Raw genomic sequence first — 18,103 nt, 5'->3', positions numbered from 1 at the left:
GGTATTCTTGGAAATGAAATTAAAATTAACAAGTGTACAATTTATATCAATTGATGAATAGTGTTCCCAAAATATCAAATTTCAGAAGCAAAAAAGCTTAGTTTAGTTGTCAATTTTGGCACATGATTCTGCGGAGTACTGTTAACCTTACTCACAGGTTGTGATTGTTACAGTATCTTAGTAATGTTGCCTGGCGTTTCTGGTGATTAAATCTTTGCTCTAGGCTGTAGCCCACTGTAACTACTTTAATAGAAGAAATACAAAAAGAAGAAGATAGAAATGTTGTTGCTGAATACCCTGGTGGAATGAGAAACTGATCTAAAATCGAATACAGCCCAAGCTATATCAATTTCAGTGGAAAACCAACATCAAGCAGACAAAATATTTTCATTGTTAAAATGAAAATTAGTCCATAGGAAACAACATACACTCTAACAACTGATCTTCATAACTCAACCAACATCAATGCAACGTTTTCTATATGTGGAATATTTGTCTCAGAACAAAGATCAAGATTATGGCTGAGGACAATTACTGCCTTGTGTGTTGTAAGATTTGATTTTTAAGAATAATAAGTGCTAAATAATAAATAATTGTGTTATTATCTTTTAATTTTAATGATTTTTATTTATCATTTATTTTGTTAATGTTCCTGTCTTTAACTGTTTTCTGATAATCAAATATCTGTTTCAGGTAGACAGCATTTTTACATTTTATCACAATATATTTTCTCTTCAGAGTAATAACTCATGCATTTATTGCCACAGCTTTATTTTGTAACTGAAAACCTCTGAAACCAAAAGCCTATCACATCAAATGATTCACTATTTATTATTATGGGCATTCATTATTATTTTAAAGTATATAAATACATTACCATGTTAAAATATAAGAAAAACATGATTTAGAGAATACCCCAGATTCCCCACTAATTTCAATTTCTTATGCCTAAACTCCCAGTATTAGTATCTACAGGGAATTTGAGAGCATCTGGTTAGCAGTTTTATTTATTGCCCACTTTAACAATCCTGGATATATAGATTTATGTGAAGTCTACCTTCACCTCTAGTTTCCATGGCGTGGGGGTATATCAGTGCTGAGTTTAGATTGGACCCATTTATCAAATTCCCTTCCCCATGACTTTGTTGTGAGGAAAAGATGTAGTAGTACTTTGAGTACATTTTTCTATACTTATACCAAAATGAAATAATTCAGTTATTCAAACACAAACCACAATGACAAAAATTACCAAAAGTAATATAAAACAAAGTGTATGCTCTATTTCTCACTCTTTTAAGGGAAACATATTTGTGACAGGCTCTGATAGAGTGAATTAATATTTTATGCTTTTAGGATCTAAATCAGAAAAAATATGGATACCTTTTACTTTTTAATACTTTAAATTTATAAACCAGTAATCCAAGTGAAATTATTAACAGGCAATTATTTCCATGTAATGAGATGAGAAACAATTTAGCCATTCTCCTCCAAAAGCACACTTTTAGTCTAATCAAGGATATGAGCACTTAAAATATTTTTGCTACTATTTCACTACTAACCTTTAACTTAGAAATAAAAATTCTTCATGTCCCTTAGCATGCATTGTAAGTATTTACCCCAACCTTGAGGTTTCTTCCAAATGCACAAAAGAAAATAAAATTAAATCCTTTAAACATCAGGGTTATATCTAAAAACATATAATCATCTGCAGTAAATGCTTTGATAACACTGACTGAAGAGTTCAGCTTTTATTTGTGAATACTGCATAAGATAAGAGTTTGACAATATGGAAGGCATTTATTTTTAACAAAAAGATTTGGAGGCATTTGAGGAAACATGCTGAAGAAAATGTGTTTCTTATCTTTTATTAGTATGTGGGATAAATATACGAAAATATTTTTGAGATTATCCCAAGGGAAAAATGCATTCCAGCATGATAAAAGTATATGCCTACTCACAGAGCAGTTGAGCAAGAGCAGAGAAAAAGTGTGTGCCTACTAACTTTACATACGATAGAGCTCTCACAAGGGATTATAATGTGTACTTTGATGGAGGTTTGCTGAATCTTTACTTCCTCTGTTAGCCAAAGCAAATAGCAGTGCTTTCCTTGTATCATTTTTCTTATATTGATTAGAAAATATTTCATACATACAAAAACATATATATAACCTATGATATAATATACATATCATATAAGTTCATATTTAGAATAGAAAGCACCCACAGAAACACCAACAAGCATAAGAAGTAGAACATCACCAGTATACTTGAAGGTCCTTATGTTCCCATCTCAATCCCTCTCCAATTTTTACCCGGGGGTTAAAATTATTCTGAAACTTGTTTTATCCCATACATGCAGTGAACTACATAACTATTAAATGTAAAGCTTGCTGACTTTATGTCTATGTGTATCTCCATGTAACCAGATCACAGATTAAGATATGTAACATTTCTACAAAGTTCTATTGTACATCTTCCCAGTCAAACCCAAATGCAAATGGTATACCTCCTTCTACTAATATAAAGCATTATTGTCCATTCTTAAAGTTAATGTAAACAGAATCATAAAGCATATACTATTTTTGCTTCTTACTTCTTTCATTCACATTACAGTTTTGAAATATATTCACATTGTTGCATGTATCATTGCACTCACATTGTTGCTGCCTCATTTCCCACAATTTATCTATTCTATAGCTCATGGGCATAGGCTGTTTCCAATCTGGAGCTAGTATAAATAAGGCTGGTACAAACATCTTTGTACACGTCGTATTGGTAGGCTAATTTATTGAGCTTTGATGGATTTACACCTAAGAGTGGGAATTCTGGGTCACGGGTAGGTATATGCTTAGCTTTAGGAGATACAGCAGTTGCCAAAGTAAATATATCAAACTCCCACAAGCAATATGTGAGAGTTCTGATTGCTCCACACTTTCTTCAAAACTTGTTCTTTTCATTTTTTTAAAAAAAATCTAGCCATCTGCTGGATTTGTAATGGTATATGTCATTGTGCCTTTAATTTGCATTTTTCCTAAAGACCACTGTGATTTTGAGCACATTTACATATTCTCATTATCCATTTGGGTGTCCTAGTATAAGAAATGCCTGCTTAAGTACTTTATCTTCTCTTAAAACTGGGTTGTCTGCATTTTACTTAATGATTTTTAGGAGTTATGTATATATTCTGAATATAATTCTTATGTTGGATGTATATATGTGATATATTTTCTCCCATTCTGTAAATTCTCTTTTAATATACCATTTCTTCTGTATTCTCAGATCTTTATTTCTGGATTTATTTTCTTTCTTAGACTACATCCTTCATATAGTCTGGTTCTGAGAATTCAAGTCACTAAAAATCCTGTCTGTTTTTGGTTATGTCTAAGAGTCTTTATTCTTATTTTTAAAAATTATTTAATTTGGTTCACAGTTGCTGAGAGTTTTCCCCTTAGCATCCTGGCTTCCAGCTTCTGTTTTGACATTAGAAGTCTACTGTTTTCCAAGTTATTACCATAGGATTATCTTTGTGTCCATCTTCCCAAATTACACTGTAATATGATGTGTTGGGAAATTACCTGTTTTATCTTTCTTGAGATATGTTATACTTTTAAAATCTGAGAATCAGTATCATTTATCAATTCTAGAAAATACCATCTCTGAATATCATACCATCTCTGAATATTGCCTCACTTCGCCCCAGCATCATTCCTTCATTTTCAATGCATGCCTTCTTAAACAGTTCCCAACATTTCTTTTAATGTTTTCTCTTGTCTTTTTTTGATGCATTTGGAATGATAAAATTTATCATCTCATCAACTTTCTCTTCTGTTGTGCTTCACTTTAAAAGAAAATTATATCTTTTGTTTCTAATATTTTTATGTTTCCTTTGTACTCTTGCAAAGAGAAGACCACTAAAATGAGTTTCACTTTCAGGTTGTCAGTCAAATGTACCAGACGGAATAGGCTCACCCTATTTAGCTTTAATAAGGCGGAGAAAACAGGAGCACTATTCAGAGCAAGATAACCCTGGAGGCTTCAGACACCCAGGTGCAGCATCTCATGTGTCCAATCACTGCACCGCTCTAAAAAGGGACAAGAAGATCTTAAGAGTGTCAGTCACATTGGAATAGGGAAGCCACAGAGACTAGAGCCCCTAGGTTTAGTTATCTTTCTAGTCACCTAAACGAAAATGTACTGAGCTCCCATTCTTTAGTGAGGCTTCAGTACCTTAATGACAGAATACATAATAAACAATAGTAACAGTCATACACAGAGTGCTTGAATATATCCTTTCATAAAGTAGGTCAAATAGTAAATAGAGTCTTCTAGGCCAAGTCTATCCCACAGTAAGTCTACTGGTTCCACAGACACTACCAGTGGTAATTCCCTCATTTTTCAAGTTACAATCAAACAGACAGACAAGAGTGTCTCTTAGAGCCATAGCAGTGGTCTCTTGGTCTGTGGAGAAGGTCCACAGACCTATTATAGCAGAAAAAGCTGAGTTGAATCTCTTCAGTCCCTTCTTCACTTTCTTCTGACCAAAATAGTGAACATAAAATAAATCATAACCTAAGTGTAGTGACAGATATCAGTGCCACCCTCGAAGATTTGAGGAAATATAGTATATTAGACAGAATCAATCTAATATAATATTAATCAATCATAGGGAGAAAAATAAAATAAAATGTGTAAGGAGATAGGAAGAACCCAGTGTAGTTGAGGTGATGGTTTGAGGCAGTGTATTCAAGAGCAGGCATTTGTACAGAACCCGAGGGAATGACCTGTGTGGATATCTGGCCAAAAACTACTTTCTGTGGAGAGAAAGCAAATGCAAAGGCTTTGAGTCAAGATCGTCCTGCCATGTGTGATGGGCAGTGGGGAGGCCACCATGGCTTGAGCTCAGTGAGTGAGAAGAGGCCAGCGAGGTGACAGCAGTAAATCATGTAGGATTTTGTAGATCATTTTAGGAATTTTGGCCTTTACTGTGAGGGAGGTGAGAAGTGATGTGGCATGAAATAATGTTTTAATGAGATTCGTGCTGGCTACTTCATTAAGAATAGACTGTCAGCAAGAACAGAAGAATGGTGATGGGGTTAGTACAAGTGGAAGCAGTAGAAGTGGTAAAATTGTGGAAATATTTTTGTGGCAAAATCGGAAGAATACTTTCATTCTACTAGATTCAGTCTTCAGTGTTCCAGCTTATTGGGATATATTCCTATGAGTTTTATATATCCTCTTCCTTTTAGAAGTAACTTGTATCTTAATCCTATGGATAAACATACAGAAATCTCCCTAATGTTGACTTTGATCTTAAAACAAACACTTTTTATATTAAAGTCCTGGTTATAAGAGCTGAACACCTGGTTATAAGAGCTGAGAGAACATTTTCCTTTCACCATTTCTCACTCCTTTCCATCTCCTTCCCAAAACGGTTTGCCTGATTCAGTTAGAAAGAGCGCAACATTCATAACTGGATATCTTAGCAGCTATCTATACAGCCTGACCATAGTGTGAAGTACGGTCACTGGGTCCAGCGTTAGGGGTCCCTGGCTGTGGCAGATGGGGCAGGAGAACAGTATCTCCCTTCTCCTGGCATCTTTAACACAGGCGGCCCTCTTCTTAGTAGTGAAGAACTGATTTCAGTTCTAGCTAAAGAATTTTAACTTAGTTGTTATAGGAAGATAGTTATTCCACAGTTAAAAATGATAAAGGACACATACACACAAATACAAATGAAAATTAGAAAATTTATTTCAACCTTCCAAAATCTTCCATAGATGAACATGAAGTTGATTAACACCTTTCAATAGCAATAGAGCTGGAAGCACAATACCTAAAAGGATTTGTATTATTAGAGATGGTTTTATATGATGTCCACTAAAAAGACCCTGATGGTTTATAACCAAACTAAAAACATGCATTCTCTTGATTTTCTATCAAAGAATTGTACCGAGGAAAAGTACTAATTTACTTGTTCTCATATAGCAAATAAAAACCCCTGATTATTCATTGTTATTTGACAAATAGAAAATTGTTCTGTGAATTTTATGAATTTGCCAACATTGATAAATTAGAGAAGGGAGTTTCTGTGGAATTCAATAATCAAATGTGAAGACATAAGCTTTTTGCAAAGTTCTTGTTCTTATGGGCACAAACCAGCAAAATAAATAATAGTGAAACCTTCTCAGAAAATTTCCGACATTGCAAATTACAAACTGTAGCATCACATAAAGTCACTAATACAGTCTTTAGGGTATTGGAAATCAGGATTCAGTTCCACTTAAAAACAAAAAAAAAAAAGGTAAGAAAAAGTAAACTATGTTTATCAATACAAGCACTGGATGAAAGATCTCTTACTATGTATTTTTTTTCTGTCGAAAAGATGCTTCATGATTTGTTGTCTTCAGTGACTCTTTGGTACTAAACCAATGAATAATTTTAATACCCAATAGAAAATAATTATGAGAGAGGAGATTAACAGTTTTTGTATAGAGTATGACCTATGAACAAATTCCAAAGCTTGCCATTAAATTCCTATGTAACTAATAAGAGAACTTCTCTGGCTCTTCATTTTGCTGGAGCCAAAATAATATGTCCCTGTATACTTAATACATCATGACACATAAATGAAACGGCTTTCCTGTAATCCTAACAAGCATTCATCTGAAGGGTTATCTAGTATACAGTACATAAAATAATAAAGCATATTATCTCATCTTTGGTGATGTTATAGTCATGAACTCTGGTTGTTAGGAGGCAAGGGAAAAAGTTATAGAAAATTCCTGTGACTCATGATAGCTTTGGGTGCTAAGCCTCAAACACACTTATTTATAAACAAACTGAAAATGTGAAGTCAAATTCGTTTTCACAGCTCCAAGGAAACCAGATAAGAAACTATTTTAAATCACCCTCAGATATAATTATTTTTAAAATTATTTTTAGCAGGAGTAGTGATAATTCTAGAAAGAAACCAAATTCTGAAAAACTGAAAATATTTGGTGAGCTTTCAACCTATTTTCAACTGGTTTCACCTAGAAACTGAAATATAAAATTCATTTTCAATTGATTCATGGTTGCAGGGGAAATAAGAACCACAGAAAGTGTGCACATTAAATAAATATATCCTAACAATAAAACAATATATACAGACTTTGGCACAACAGAACAGATTATGTGAATTCCATATCATAGGTTTCTCTTTAATATCTGTTAAAACTTTTAAGGTTGTGTTTTTCCTTTGCCATGGCCAGCCAGGTTTCTTCTGAGGTCTGTTGGGGAATAGTTGTTTTCAGCTTGAAGGCTAAGCTTACTTTTCCATTGCAACATTTATGTTCACTGCCCAGGTGGCCTCAGCCGCATCTCATTACTTCTGATGTTTTTTACTTTTGGAGATTTCTAGAAGTAACAAAAAATAAGAAGGGTTCATCAGAATTGTGTACTGGAAATAGCCAGGAAAGAAACTATGTGCTTTCAAATACTGTTTACAGTATACTCACATGCATATATGTTTTTTGGAAAATAATTGGAAGCTAAATGAAAGGAGGCAAAGAAACAACAAGAACAAAAAAACCCAAAACAACAAACAAAATAAAAACAAAATAAACAAGGAAGAAATATAAGCTCTTCAGAAACAAGATAGATATTTCTATGAGGTAGGAGACAATACCTTAAGTTTGTAAAGTGTTTTTCAGTTTACAAAGTTCTTTTCTTTGCATTTTACTTTAGAAAAAAACTATATTATACAGGTAATGTAAAGTAAAAAACCAAAAACAAAACCCTGAATCTGCAGTGAAGAGACCTGCCTAGCAATCACACAGCTAGTAAGAGACTGAAGCTTGATTGTGCTCTGACAGTGTCTGATTGCAGACCCATCACCTCGGCTGCGACACATGGCCTACCGAATGAAGCCCAAACCTAGTGGAGTTCCAAAGACTGGACAGGAGGAAAAGAGTAGCTATAAAATTTAAACTGAAGAAAAATAACAGGTCCCAAGTGTAAGCAGAGTGATATACAGCTTCTAAGAGCGTATACAGATTTGCCGTTAACATAAAATAATATTGTATCAAGCCCTCAAGTAAAGCAAGCTATACTGCCGATAGGAATTCTGTCTGTGTTCAAGTAAGACATTTCATTACTTTCCATTATGGCTCTGGGGAGCATGGGGGATGGGAAGCTTAAAACAATTCTACTAGCATGTACTATAATGGTCAAGAGGTACAGAAAACCTGTCATCTCCTTTGCTGTCTAATACCTCCATTGTACTAGTCATCTGTTTAGTAGCCCTGAAGAGGAACACTCTGAGGCTCTTGACTCTGAGCTCTAATTAGCCTAGGACTTCCTCCCTCCCTTCTTTCCTTTCTTTTCCTCTCCCTCCTGTCTCCTTCCCTCACTCTCTCTCTTTTTCCTTTTGTTTTTTCTTCTTTCCATCTCTCCTTGTCTCCTTCCCCTTCTCTCTTCTCTCCTCCCCTACTTTCTCCTCCTCCACTTCTTCCTCCTTTCTCTTTTAATCCCTCCCTCCTTTCCTTCCTTCCTTCCTTCTTTCCTTCCTTCCTTCTTTCCTTCCTTCCTTCCTTCCTTCCTTCCTTCCTTCCTTCCTTCCTTCCTTCCTTCCTTCTTTCCTGCTACATACTAGCTCTATAACCTTAAGGAAGTTATATAGCCTTTATGTGCCTCATTTCCTCATCTTTAAAAAGAGAAGATAAGGGATAATAATTCCTATTTTAATGAGTTATGACAAAGATTAAATGAGGTAATAGATGTAAAGAGTTTTACATTTAACACTAAAGAGGTTTACTGTCTCACCAACTGTTAGCTATTTTTATTGCATGTGTGAAATATAAGGACAAAGTATAGTTTTGTGACATCTGAGGAGCTCACAGACGAACTGGGAAAGAAGAAAGATGTCAAAGCAGAAAGAAGTGGGATTTCTCCACACATCATGCTAATTTCTCTGGAAGACTCAATTTATGCTCCTGTGTCAACATCATTCAGTGCGAACTGGGGCAGGGGGCTGCGATTAGGGAGTCTGGTGGGGGCAGTCTGGATTCCAAGCTCTTCTTTATTTCATTCTCTCTCATCATCTGCCAGTCCCAACTTCCACCTTTAGATTTCTAGGTCTTCCTCACATCAAAAACAGCAGTAAAACTATACACTGTCAAGTTTACATTATAGATGAAGGAACACAGGCTTTTTAGGCAGTATGCCCAGATTTAATTCCCACTTCCATCACCTACTATCTTTGTGACTTTATCTGTAAAAAGGGATAACAACATTATTTCTCCCTCACAGTATTGCTTTTCTTGGGGGGAGTAGGGGGCAAGGGCAAATGAAATCAATATATTGTAGTATAGAGAAAGCAAATCTGAAGAACTAGGTCTAATTCCTGACTTATGGGCTGTGTGTCTGGAGAAATCTCTGAATTCCATTTCTCTACCAAGGAATGAGTTGTGATAGTAATAACTGAATCATAGAGTTGAGGAAATATCAAACAAAATAATGGATCTGCAAGTGCTTTGTACAATGTAAAGTGCTACAGAAATATTACCTGTTATTACCATCTCATATTCACATAAAACTATTATAAGCCTGTAGTCTGAAAGTTCAATCTGTCATCTTGACAGTTATTAGTCTCACTCTCCCTTGTCAATAAACTGATTTAAGATAGTTCATAGTTAAGCAGAAAAATGGGAGGTGAGGGGATTAGAATAATTGGATTATTTCAGTATAAAATAATAGGATTTAAAGAGTCTTAGTTTGGAGGGGACCTTATAAGTTGCCTTTCCCTGGCTGATGGAGCCCAATCTTCTATCTAGTGCAAGAATGCCCCAAATAATACCTGTGTTCTTGTGACCAGTTCAAGTTGACAAAGCAGATTTCACATTGAATAGAAACAGAGTCCTTTATTGTATTAACTTTTAAGAATCTCAAAACATACAGGAATTGACTTTTTTTGGACAATTATTTAGGTTTTAAAATTCAAACTGATTTAGAAGCTTCAACTCTTTTGGTATTCAACAACCATTCCTTTTGGAAATGTCACAAACTTTAGATGGAGGTGATGTTTCTTACACTGAATTGAATATTCGACTGATGGCTTTTGAATTCACATTTACTTAAATGACCAAATTAACCGAGGGATGTGGAATCATGTACAGCCCTTGGAGATCAAGCCAAACACTTCATCCATAGAGGAACAGATAAACAATCCAGTTTTGTTTTGCTTTTCTCTCTAAAAAATATTCTTTAGTAGTTAAAATCTACATCTTTGTAAGAATAACCTGTTATTCAATCCACAAAATAAAGCTTTTCATAGGTAAAATCAAATGAGTTTTTTGAATGAGAAGATTAAGGTGAAATAAAAATGTCCATTACTTCTTAGTTTAGAAGAATCAAGTTCAAGTTCAAGTTTATCTAAAATTGCTTTACATTATCTTCTAATGCTGATGCTTCCTAAAGAGTGAATTTGAACCGCTGCCAGTCACACCTTGCTCATTTTCCCTTTGGGGAACTTTGGATCCAGTCTCCTCAAACTGCTCAAGCTGATGATGAACAAATAGTAGAACCTGCAGAAAGCACAACTACTACTTATAGGAGGCAGCTCAACTGTGAAATGTGGTTTCCTGGAATCTCCTCTCAGCATTTCCAACTGTATATTCATCCATTTACCCATTTTCATATCTGTACGTATCCTCTACTTTCCTTTCCTTAGGACTTTTTATAATTAAGTTATTGGTTGACATTGAAATAGCTGCTTTATTCTTCCTATCATCATATTTCATCATTTCCTAGAGGTGAGTCTTATACTCCTGGCAACTATTTTTGCACACAAGAAATGTTTCATAGTTGTCACACATTATCTATCAAGTACAAAATGGGAATCTGGGGCTCATTTCTTTGTTCAAAAAATATTTATCAAGAGAGCCAGGAACTCTTTGGAATCTAAGGATAGAGCAAACTGATAAAAACCTCTGCCTCTATAGTGCCCTCATGTGAGGAAGGTGATCCTTGGTCAAAATAAAGGCATAAGGAAAATAGGCAGCCTTAGATAGGAAGGTTACAATTTTATTTAATTTTTTCTTAAAATTTTTTTAATGTTTATTTATTTTTGAGAAAGAAAGAGACAGACTGTGAGTGGGGGAGGGGTAGAGAGAGGGAGACACAGAATCCGAAACAGGCTCCAGGCTCTGAACTGTCAACACAGAGTCTGACACAGGGCTCAAACACCTGAGTGGTGAGATCATGACCCGAGCTGTAGTCGGACTCTTAACCAACTGAGCCACCCAGGCACCCCATGGAAGGTTACAGTTTTAAATAAAGTGTTTACAGAAGGGATCGCTAAGAAAGCAATGGCTAAGGAAAGACCAACAGAAGACAAACCTAAAAGTCATGTTATGTTCTCGGGGAAGATTATGCATGCCATTTTTAAAAATATTTTTTAAAATGTTTTATTTATTTCTGAGAGAGAGAGAGAGATACAGTGTGAGCAGGGGAGGGTCAGAGAGGGAGGAAGATACAGAATCTGAAGCAGGCTCCAGGCTTTGAGCTGGCTGTGAGCACAGAGCCCTTCTTGGGGCTCAAGCCCACAAACCGTGAGATCATGACCTGAGCCAAAGTCGGACGCTTAACCAACTGAGCCACCAAGGTGTCCCTATGCATGCCACTTGGAGAAAACATTCTGTAAAGGCATTGAGGATGGAGCATGTCTAGAATTTCAGAAAAACAGTTGAGAGAACAATGTGGCTAGATAGTGAGAAAGGGGAAGAAGTAGAGATGCCATTGGAGGGTTTTGAAGAAAGGAGTTACATGATCTGACTAAGGCTTTCACACACGCACTCTTGGCTGCTGTGTTGAGATTGGACAGTATGAGGCAAGGGCAGAAGTAGATTTGGGTGCCTGGTGGCTCAGTTGGTTAACTGTCCAGTTTTTGACTTTGACTCAGGTCAAGATCTCATGGCTCCTGGGTTCGAGCCCCACATTGGGCTCTGCACTGAGAGTGAGGGGCCTTCTTGAGATTCTTTCTCTCTCTCCCTCTCTTTGCCCCTCTCCTGCACATGTGTGCACATGCTCTCTAAATAAATAAATAAACCAAAAAAAAAAAAAAGAAAGAAAAGAAAAGAAAAGAAAAGAAAAGAAAAGAAAAGAAATAGACTGACTAACTAGGAAGCCAATATAAGAATCTAAACAAAAAATGATGATGCCTTGGATAAGATTGACAACAGGGAGCATGGTAAAAATCAGTCGTATTCTAGATATTGCTTGAGGATAAAACCAGTAGGGTTTGCTGATAAAATGAGTGTGATGAATGAGAAGAGAAAGGTTCATAATTCTTCCACTACATTGTTTTTCAAAGTGTCATCTAAAGACTTCCTGCCTCACAGTCACACAAAAAAATACGTCAAAAATAAATTCCTAGTTTCTATCTGAGAACTACTGAATTAGAGTGTTTAGAGCAGATGATAGAAAACTTTTATTCTAAAGGACCAGAGAGTAAATATTTTAGGCTTTGCATATGGTTTCTGTCAAAATCACTCAACTCTGTGGATACGATATGAAAACAGCCATGGGCGATATTAAATGAATGAGTGTACCTGTTATTGCAATAAAACTTTATATAGACATTTAAATTTGAATTTCATGTAATTTTAATGTGACAAAAAATTTTTTTCTTTATCTTTTTCAAACATTTAAAAATGAAATAACAAATATTCTTAGCTCATGGACATACAAAAACAGACAATGGGACAGACGGACCAACTCACTGCCAGTTTGCTCATCTTGCTCTAGAAAGCAGATTCCAAGAATATGTATTTTTTTCCAAGAAATGAATTTTTAAGATGTTCATAAAGTGACTATTTTATGTACAAGAACTTAGAGAATCACTGCAATAAGTTTTGAAAGTTACTATCATCATTTCTTTTTCTTTTGCTTTGTTCATTGATCAGAATAAAAATGCATTTCTTTAATAAAATGAGAATTGGAATTGGTATGAAATAATAGATAAAAGAAAGATTCTCATCTTCCAACAAGAAAAATGGTTAGAAAAAAAGGAGAAAGGAAATTTAAAATAAGATTGACAAGTTATATATGAGAATTTTTAGAGAATTAGGGAGAGACTCAAAATTATATTATTTAGAAGTAAACTTTTAAAAAATGCCTTTACCATTAAAAAGGATCAATTGATGATTTGTGCATGGTTCCATAGAGTTCAAAGGCAGAAGTGACCATACAGATCCAGGCCCCTGTTCTACACAAGTGAAGATACTGTCCTCAGTCTTGAGAAAACTATTATTTTGCCATATGAAAGAATATCACCTATTGTAAGTTGGACCCCATGAACGTAGCTCAGTTGTTAGGTCACAGTTGTTATGAGTTTACACCATGACACCTCCTTTTTTTCACTTGATTATCTAATGCTTTGATTGTTCCTTCTTTCTAGTATCACACTCAAATCATAAAAAATATAGGGGAAACAAGACAAAAATTCATTTATTTAAATGGATCTATTAGTCATAATCATAGTACAAAACACTCATTCTAGGCTTAAAAACTGATTTTGATTTTTCATCTAGTATTTCTCAACTTCATCTCTACTTTGCTAGCATATGATTCTCTTCTTTGACTCAAGATTTAATTCACCAAACTTTTATTTCTGAGATTGAATCAAATAGAAATTGATGATTCTAATTTCAGAGAAAATAATTTTGGAAAATATAACTCAAATGCAGCATCCAGCCCTATATGAAGTGGAAATGAAAAGAGAAAGGAAATGGAGGGGAAGACAAGACTTCAAACATGCTATCTCAATAATCCATCTTGGTCTAACACTCCTGACTCTTAGCAGCTGGAAGATACATTTCTTCAAATCTCTAACAGGTTCCTTGGTAAACTCACATTAGACATGGTTAAATATGATGCCACAGCAATCAATATAGTGCTAAATAAAGGCTGTTGACTGACCCTATGATAATAATAGCTTTTTGGTGTCTACTGTGTGCCAGTCTCATTCACAATTTCATGTGAGGCAGGTATTTTTATTCTTATTTTACAGATAAAGAGACAAAAATCACAAGAAAATGTGACATTCATTGAAATAAGAGTTCAGCCTGGGGTCTTTCTGGTTGCAAACCCTGTGTATTTCCCTCTAGACCTCATCATCTGGCAGAATGTTTCCCCAGTGGTTAATGTTGCTGTCCAGATGCAGCTTGAGGAGAGAATGGAGTGAGAAGAAAAGAAAAAAAAAGAAAAGAAAAGAAAAGAAAAGAAAAGAAAAGAAAAGAAAAGAAAAGAAAAGAAAAGAAAAAGGTTGCTTTGCCTAGAGAACTGTTTTTCCCTTTCAATAGAGTATATGATTTTGCTTTTACAATTAACATTCTGCTGATGAGATCTCCCATTGGTGAAGGCTGACGAGTCAGATTTTCCATGAAGAACAAGCACTGCAGGAAATAAATTAATCTCTAGGGAAGAAGAGGGGCAAGGCTGTCAGTACTCACACAACCGCCTAATAAGAAATGATATTTCAAAACTGTTGAAAGAGTGAAATGACTGTGGGTTCTCCTTCCAGCATATTCTTAAACATTTAAACCTTCCAAGAAGAGGGAAATCGGTTGCTATAAAATGAAGAACAATCTTACATTTTACTTTAGGCTGTCAGTACTTCCAAAGTCAGATAGTATTCCCTGGAAATGTCAGAGAAATCATACCAGTGTCATTGTTTTGTTTATATTATGAAAAATCTGCATTGATGTTAAATTTTTTTAATTTTTTAATGTTTTATTTATTTTTGAGAGAGAGATAGAGACAGTGTGAGCAGGCGAGGGTTAGGGAGAGAGGGAGACACAGAATCTGAAGACAGGCTCCAGGGTCTGAGTTAGCTGTCAACACAGAGCCCAACGCGGGGCTCAAACCCACGAACCATGAGATCATGACCAGAGCCGAAGTCAGACACTTAACTGACTGAGCCACCCAGGCATCTCTGATGTTAAACTTTTGATTACCAGTTTGATATTACAGGAAAAAAACAGATGAACATAGGAGAAGGGAAGGAAAATTAAGATAAAAATAGAGAGGGGGGAAAACCATAAGAGACTCTTAAATACAAAGAATAAACTTAGGGTTGCTGGAGGGGAGGTGGGTGGGGGAGGGCTAAATGGGTGGTGGGCATGGAGGAGGGCACTTGTTGGGATGAGCACTGGGTGTTATACGTAAGTAATGAATTACTGGGTTCTACTTCTCAAACCATTATTACACTATGTGCTAATTAACTTGGATGTAAGTAAATTAAAAAAAAGATAAGCAGGTAGACCTCTTTCATGGGATGAATGAATGAATGAATGAATAAATAAATTGTTCAATATTTTATAGAACAGGTTTTACAGTCTTTGGAGTAAGGGTAATTATTGTGCTTAGAATTACACACTACTTACAATAATACTGAATTACTGAAGTGTTCCTTTATCAAAATTGAGAAACAAGAATATGTTTTATGATATCTAAAGTATTGTCTCTTGATAGCATGTTTGCAGTCATTCTTCAGTCAAGGTCTTTAATACAGAAGACCAACCTTGTCTAACTCTCAAGGTAGTCCTCATAGAGAACTCCATCATGTTTCATTTCTCATAACACAAGTAAAATCTAAAGTTTAGATTAAACATTAATTTTGAATTAAAGCTCAATATAAACATTTATTTTCCAATAGATTCATTTTTCATCTGTAGCGTCTACCTTGACCTCAGTGATGAGTTTTTCCACAGAGCTTGTTTTGTCCTCCCTGTTTAATTGACCACAATATGAAGGTTCCTCCATGTGGTGAATCACTTCTATGTGACTTCTGCTTAAAGATGACCAAAGCTGCATGCTACATGATATCAGAATAGGCCACAGAATCTCATGCTTTCAGAATTGACAGGGCACAGAGATTACTTGGTGTACCTCTTCTTTTGATAAGGAAACTATAACTCAGAAAAATGAAATGGCCTGTGACAAAATGACAAGACATCTGGGTATGGCAAAGCCGGAACTAGACCTTGGGATGCCTATTTTTTGTCTTGACCTAGAGGTCTTCTCACTCCTTGACAAGTTGAATTTATGGAGGATGAGTTCAGTATGAATTTAATCTAAAGATGGAGGAATAATTAGAAGAACATAACTGAAGCTTCAAAAGAAGGGAAATTCCATTAGATAGCTTTGTTCAGGACAGTATTGAACTTGCTCAGTAGAGTATATTTATGTAGGGCAAAAACAAATAGGCATATTTAAAAGATTATCTTTTCTGGCAAAGAGTGCAGTTTCTAGAGAGATGCATAAAGAGGAAATCTTTGTTCAGCGAGTCAGATCACCACAGGCAACCTCTGCAATTAATGAGTTGACCTACATAATAACCCAGATCCTTTTCACAACTAAAGGATCATCTTCTGATACCAAATGACTTTGCCCTTGGCTGAAGGAAGCCACCTTACCCACAGTCCTGTCCTCTTCTCAGGAGCCACTGTACTCAATGACTGATAAAGGCCTGGCTCCCTCACCCCACTACAGGACAACTCTGAACAGCCACACCAGCCACAAGGCTTCCGGTGGGAACAGCAAAGGTCTCTGTTGTGACTGTAGTATGATTCAACTTCCCCCTCTGCTCAGACCTGCCCTTGTTTCTCTGCCTTATGTGTTGTTCACTCCTTATTGAGCACTCCCAATAAACACTCCACATTCAAGTCCACCCAGGGAACTAGATATGAAACAAATAGCTTAAAACAAACATTTGCACTGAACATGTGTTGTCTACCAAAAACAGTACTTTAACTGAATAAACGGTGAAGTCCTGTGCTCTTCCTGAGTGATTGCAGCTGACGGGGAAGATGTCCATTAGGGAGGGTCAGGGCTTCCCGGTCTCTGCAAAATTGCACTCTATCTTGGATTCAGAGGAGTCAGTGTCTCATCTCCAAAGGAGATTTCCAATTGACTTCCATGCCCATGGGATTCATAGGGGCCATGAATTTCCCAGGAGAATACAGTCTTCAAAGGAAAAAAGTGCAAGCCCAAACTCAGAAACCACAAGAGCCACAGCAGGTGGTCACAGCCAGCACTTTGCAGAAGACACTATCTGGAAGCGAAGTTTTTCTTAGCGATCAACTCATAAGGATGAAAAAGTTAGTTATAATAGCTATGATTTGAGTTTATTATGTCCTCTACCAACTTTAACCTATTTTATCTAATAGAGTCTCCAAAATAGCCTATGGTGTAGCCCTATTATTAACCCAATTTTACAAATAAAGAGATAGAGACATTAACAAATTGCTCATGGTACACAGCTAGCAAGTGGGAGCCAAGATTTAAACCTAACAATCTGAGTTCAGACTCCAAAGGTTAACCACTTAATCATTCCACTTTCAGAGGTCTGTTCTTTTAGTAATTTATGGACAAAACGATGTACAGGCTTAATACCAAAGTTCTAAAATAAGATGTGGGCATTGCTAACCTGCCAAGCAACCAGAGTGAATCAAGGACCCACAGAAGAAGGTCATGCAGGAGTCTAGAGGAGGCATTCACATTGGTTGCTTAGGGAAGAGGAGCCGGGCTTGCCAGCACGGATCCTGAGGTACAATTTATTGCTCTCCTGGCCGCAGTGGCGCAGCCTCTCAACACACGATGTGCATTCAGCCATTCACAGCGAATCTTCTTATTATTTATGTTCAATTCTAAAATAAAGAATTCCCTTTAGTATAATGATTAGATACACATTTGAATTGGTCCCACTTCATCTAACTGGAAGAACAAGAATTGGGTGCCCAAAAGGAGCAAAACAGGAGAGGCAGCACCCCTTTATTCATAAGCTTTTTGCTTTTGTTTTTGAAAAAATTTTTAATGTTTTATTTATTTCTGAGAGAGAGAGAGAGAGAGAGAGAGAGAGAGTGTGAGCAGGGGAAGATCAGAGGGAGAGGGAGATACAGAATCTGAAGCAGCCTCCAGGCTCTGAGCTAGCTGTCAGCACAGAGCCCGATGCGGGGCTTGAACCCACCAACCGCGAGATCATGACCTGAGCTGAAGTCCGATGCTTAACCGACTGAGCCACGCAGGCGCCCCATGTTTTTGTTTTTGTTTTTGTCTGTGATGT

At 36.1% G+C, this 18,103-nt stretch overlaps 1 protein-coding gene across 1 annotated transcript in view; it reads right to left on the bottom strand.

Annotated features, from left to right (window-relative positions):
* Positions 1-5,727: 5,727 nt before the first annotated feature.
* Positions 5,728-18,103, bottom strand: part of THEMIS (thymocyte selection associated) — a 179,128-nt gene continuing 166,752 nt past the window's right edge. The window contains exon 6 of the mRNA XM_077769437.1: positions 5,728-7,395. Within this exon, the coding sequence (XP_077625563.1) occupies positions 7,364-7,395 (32 nt within the window). The 3' untranslated portion in view covers positions 5,728-7,363. The remainder of the gene's footprint in view (positions 7,396-18,103) is intronic.

The sequence above is a fragment of the Crocuta crocuta genome, unplaced genomic scaffold (genome assembly GCF_008692635.1).
Source record: "Crocuta crocuta isolate KB4526 unplaced genomic scaffold, BGI_CrCroc_1.0 scaffold646, whole genome shotgun sequence".
NCBI lineage: Eukaryota > Metazoa > Chordata > Mammalia > Carnivora > Hyaenidae > Crocuta > Crocuta crocuta.
Note: the sequence above shows the minus strand (reverse complement) of the source record. Positions and strands in the feature narration are given on the sequence as shown.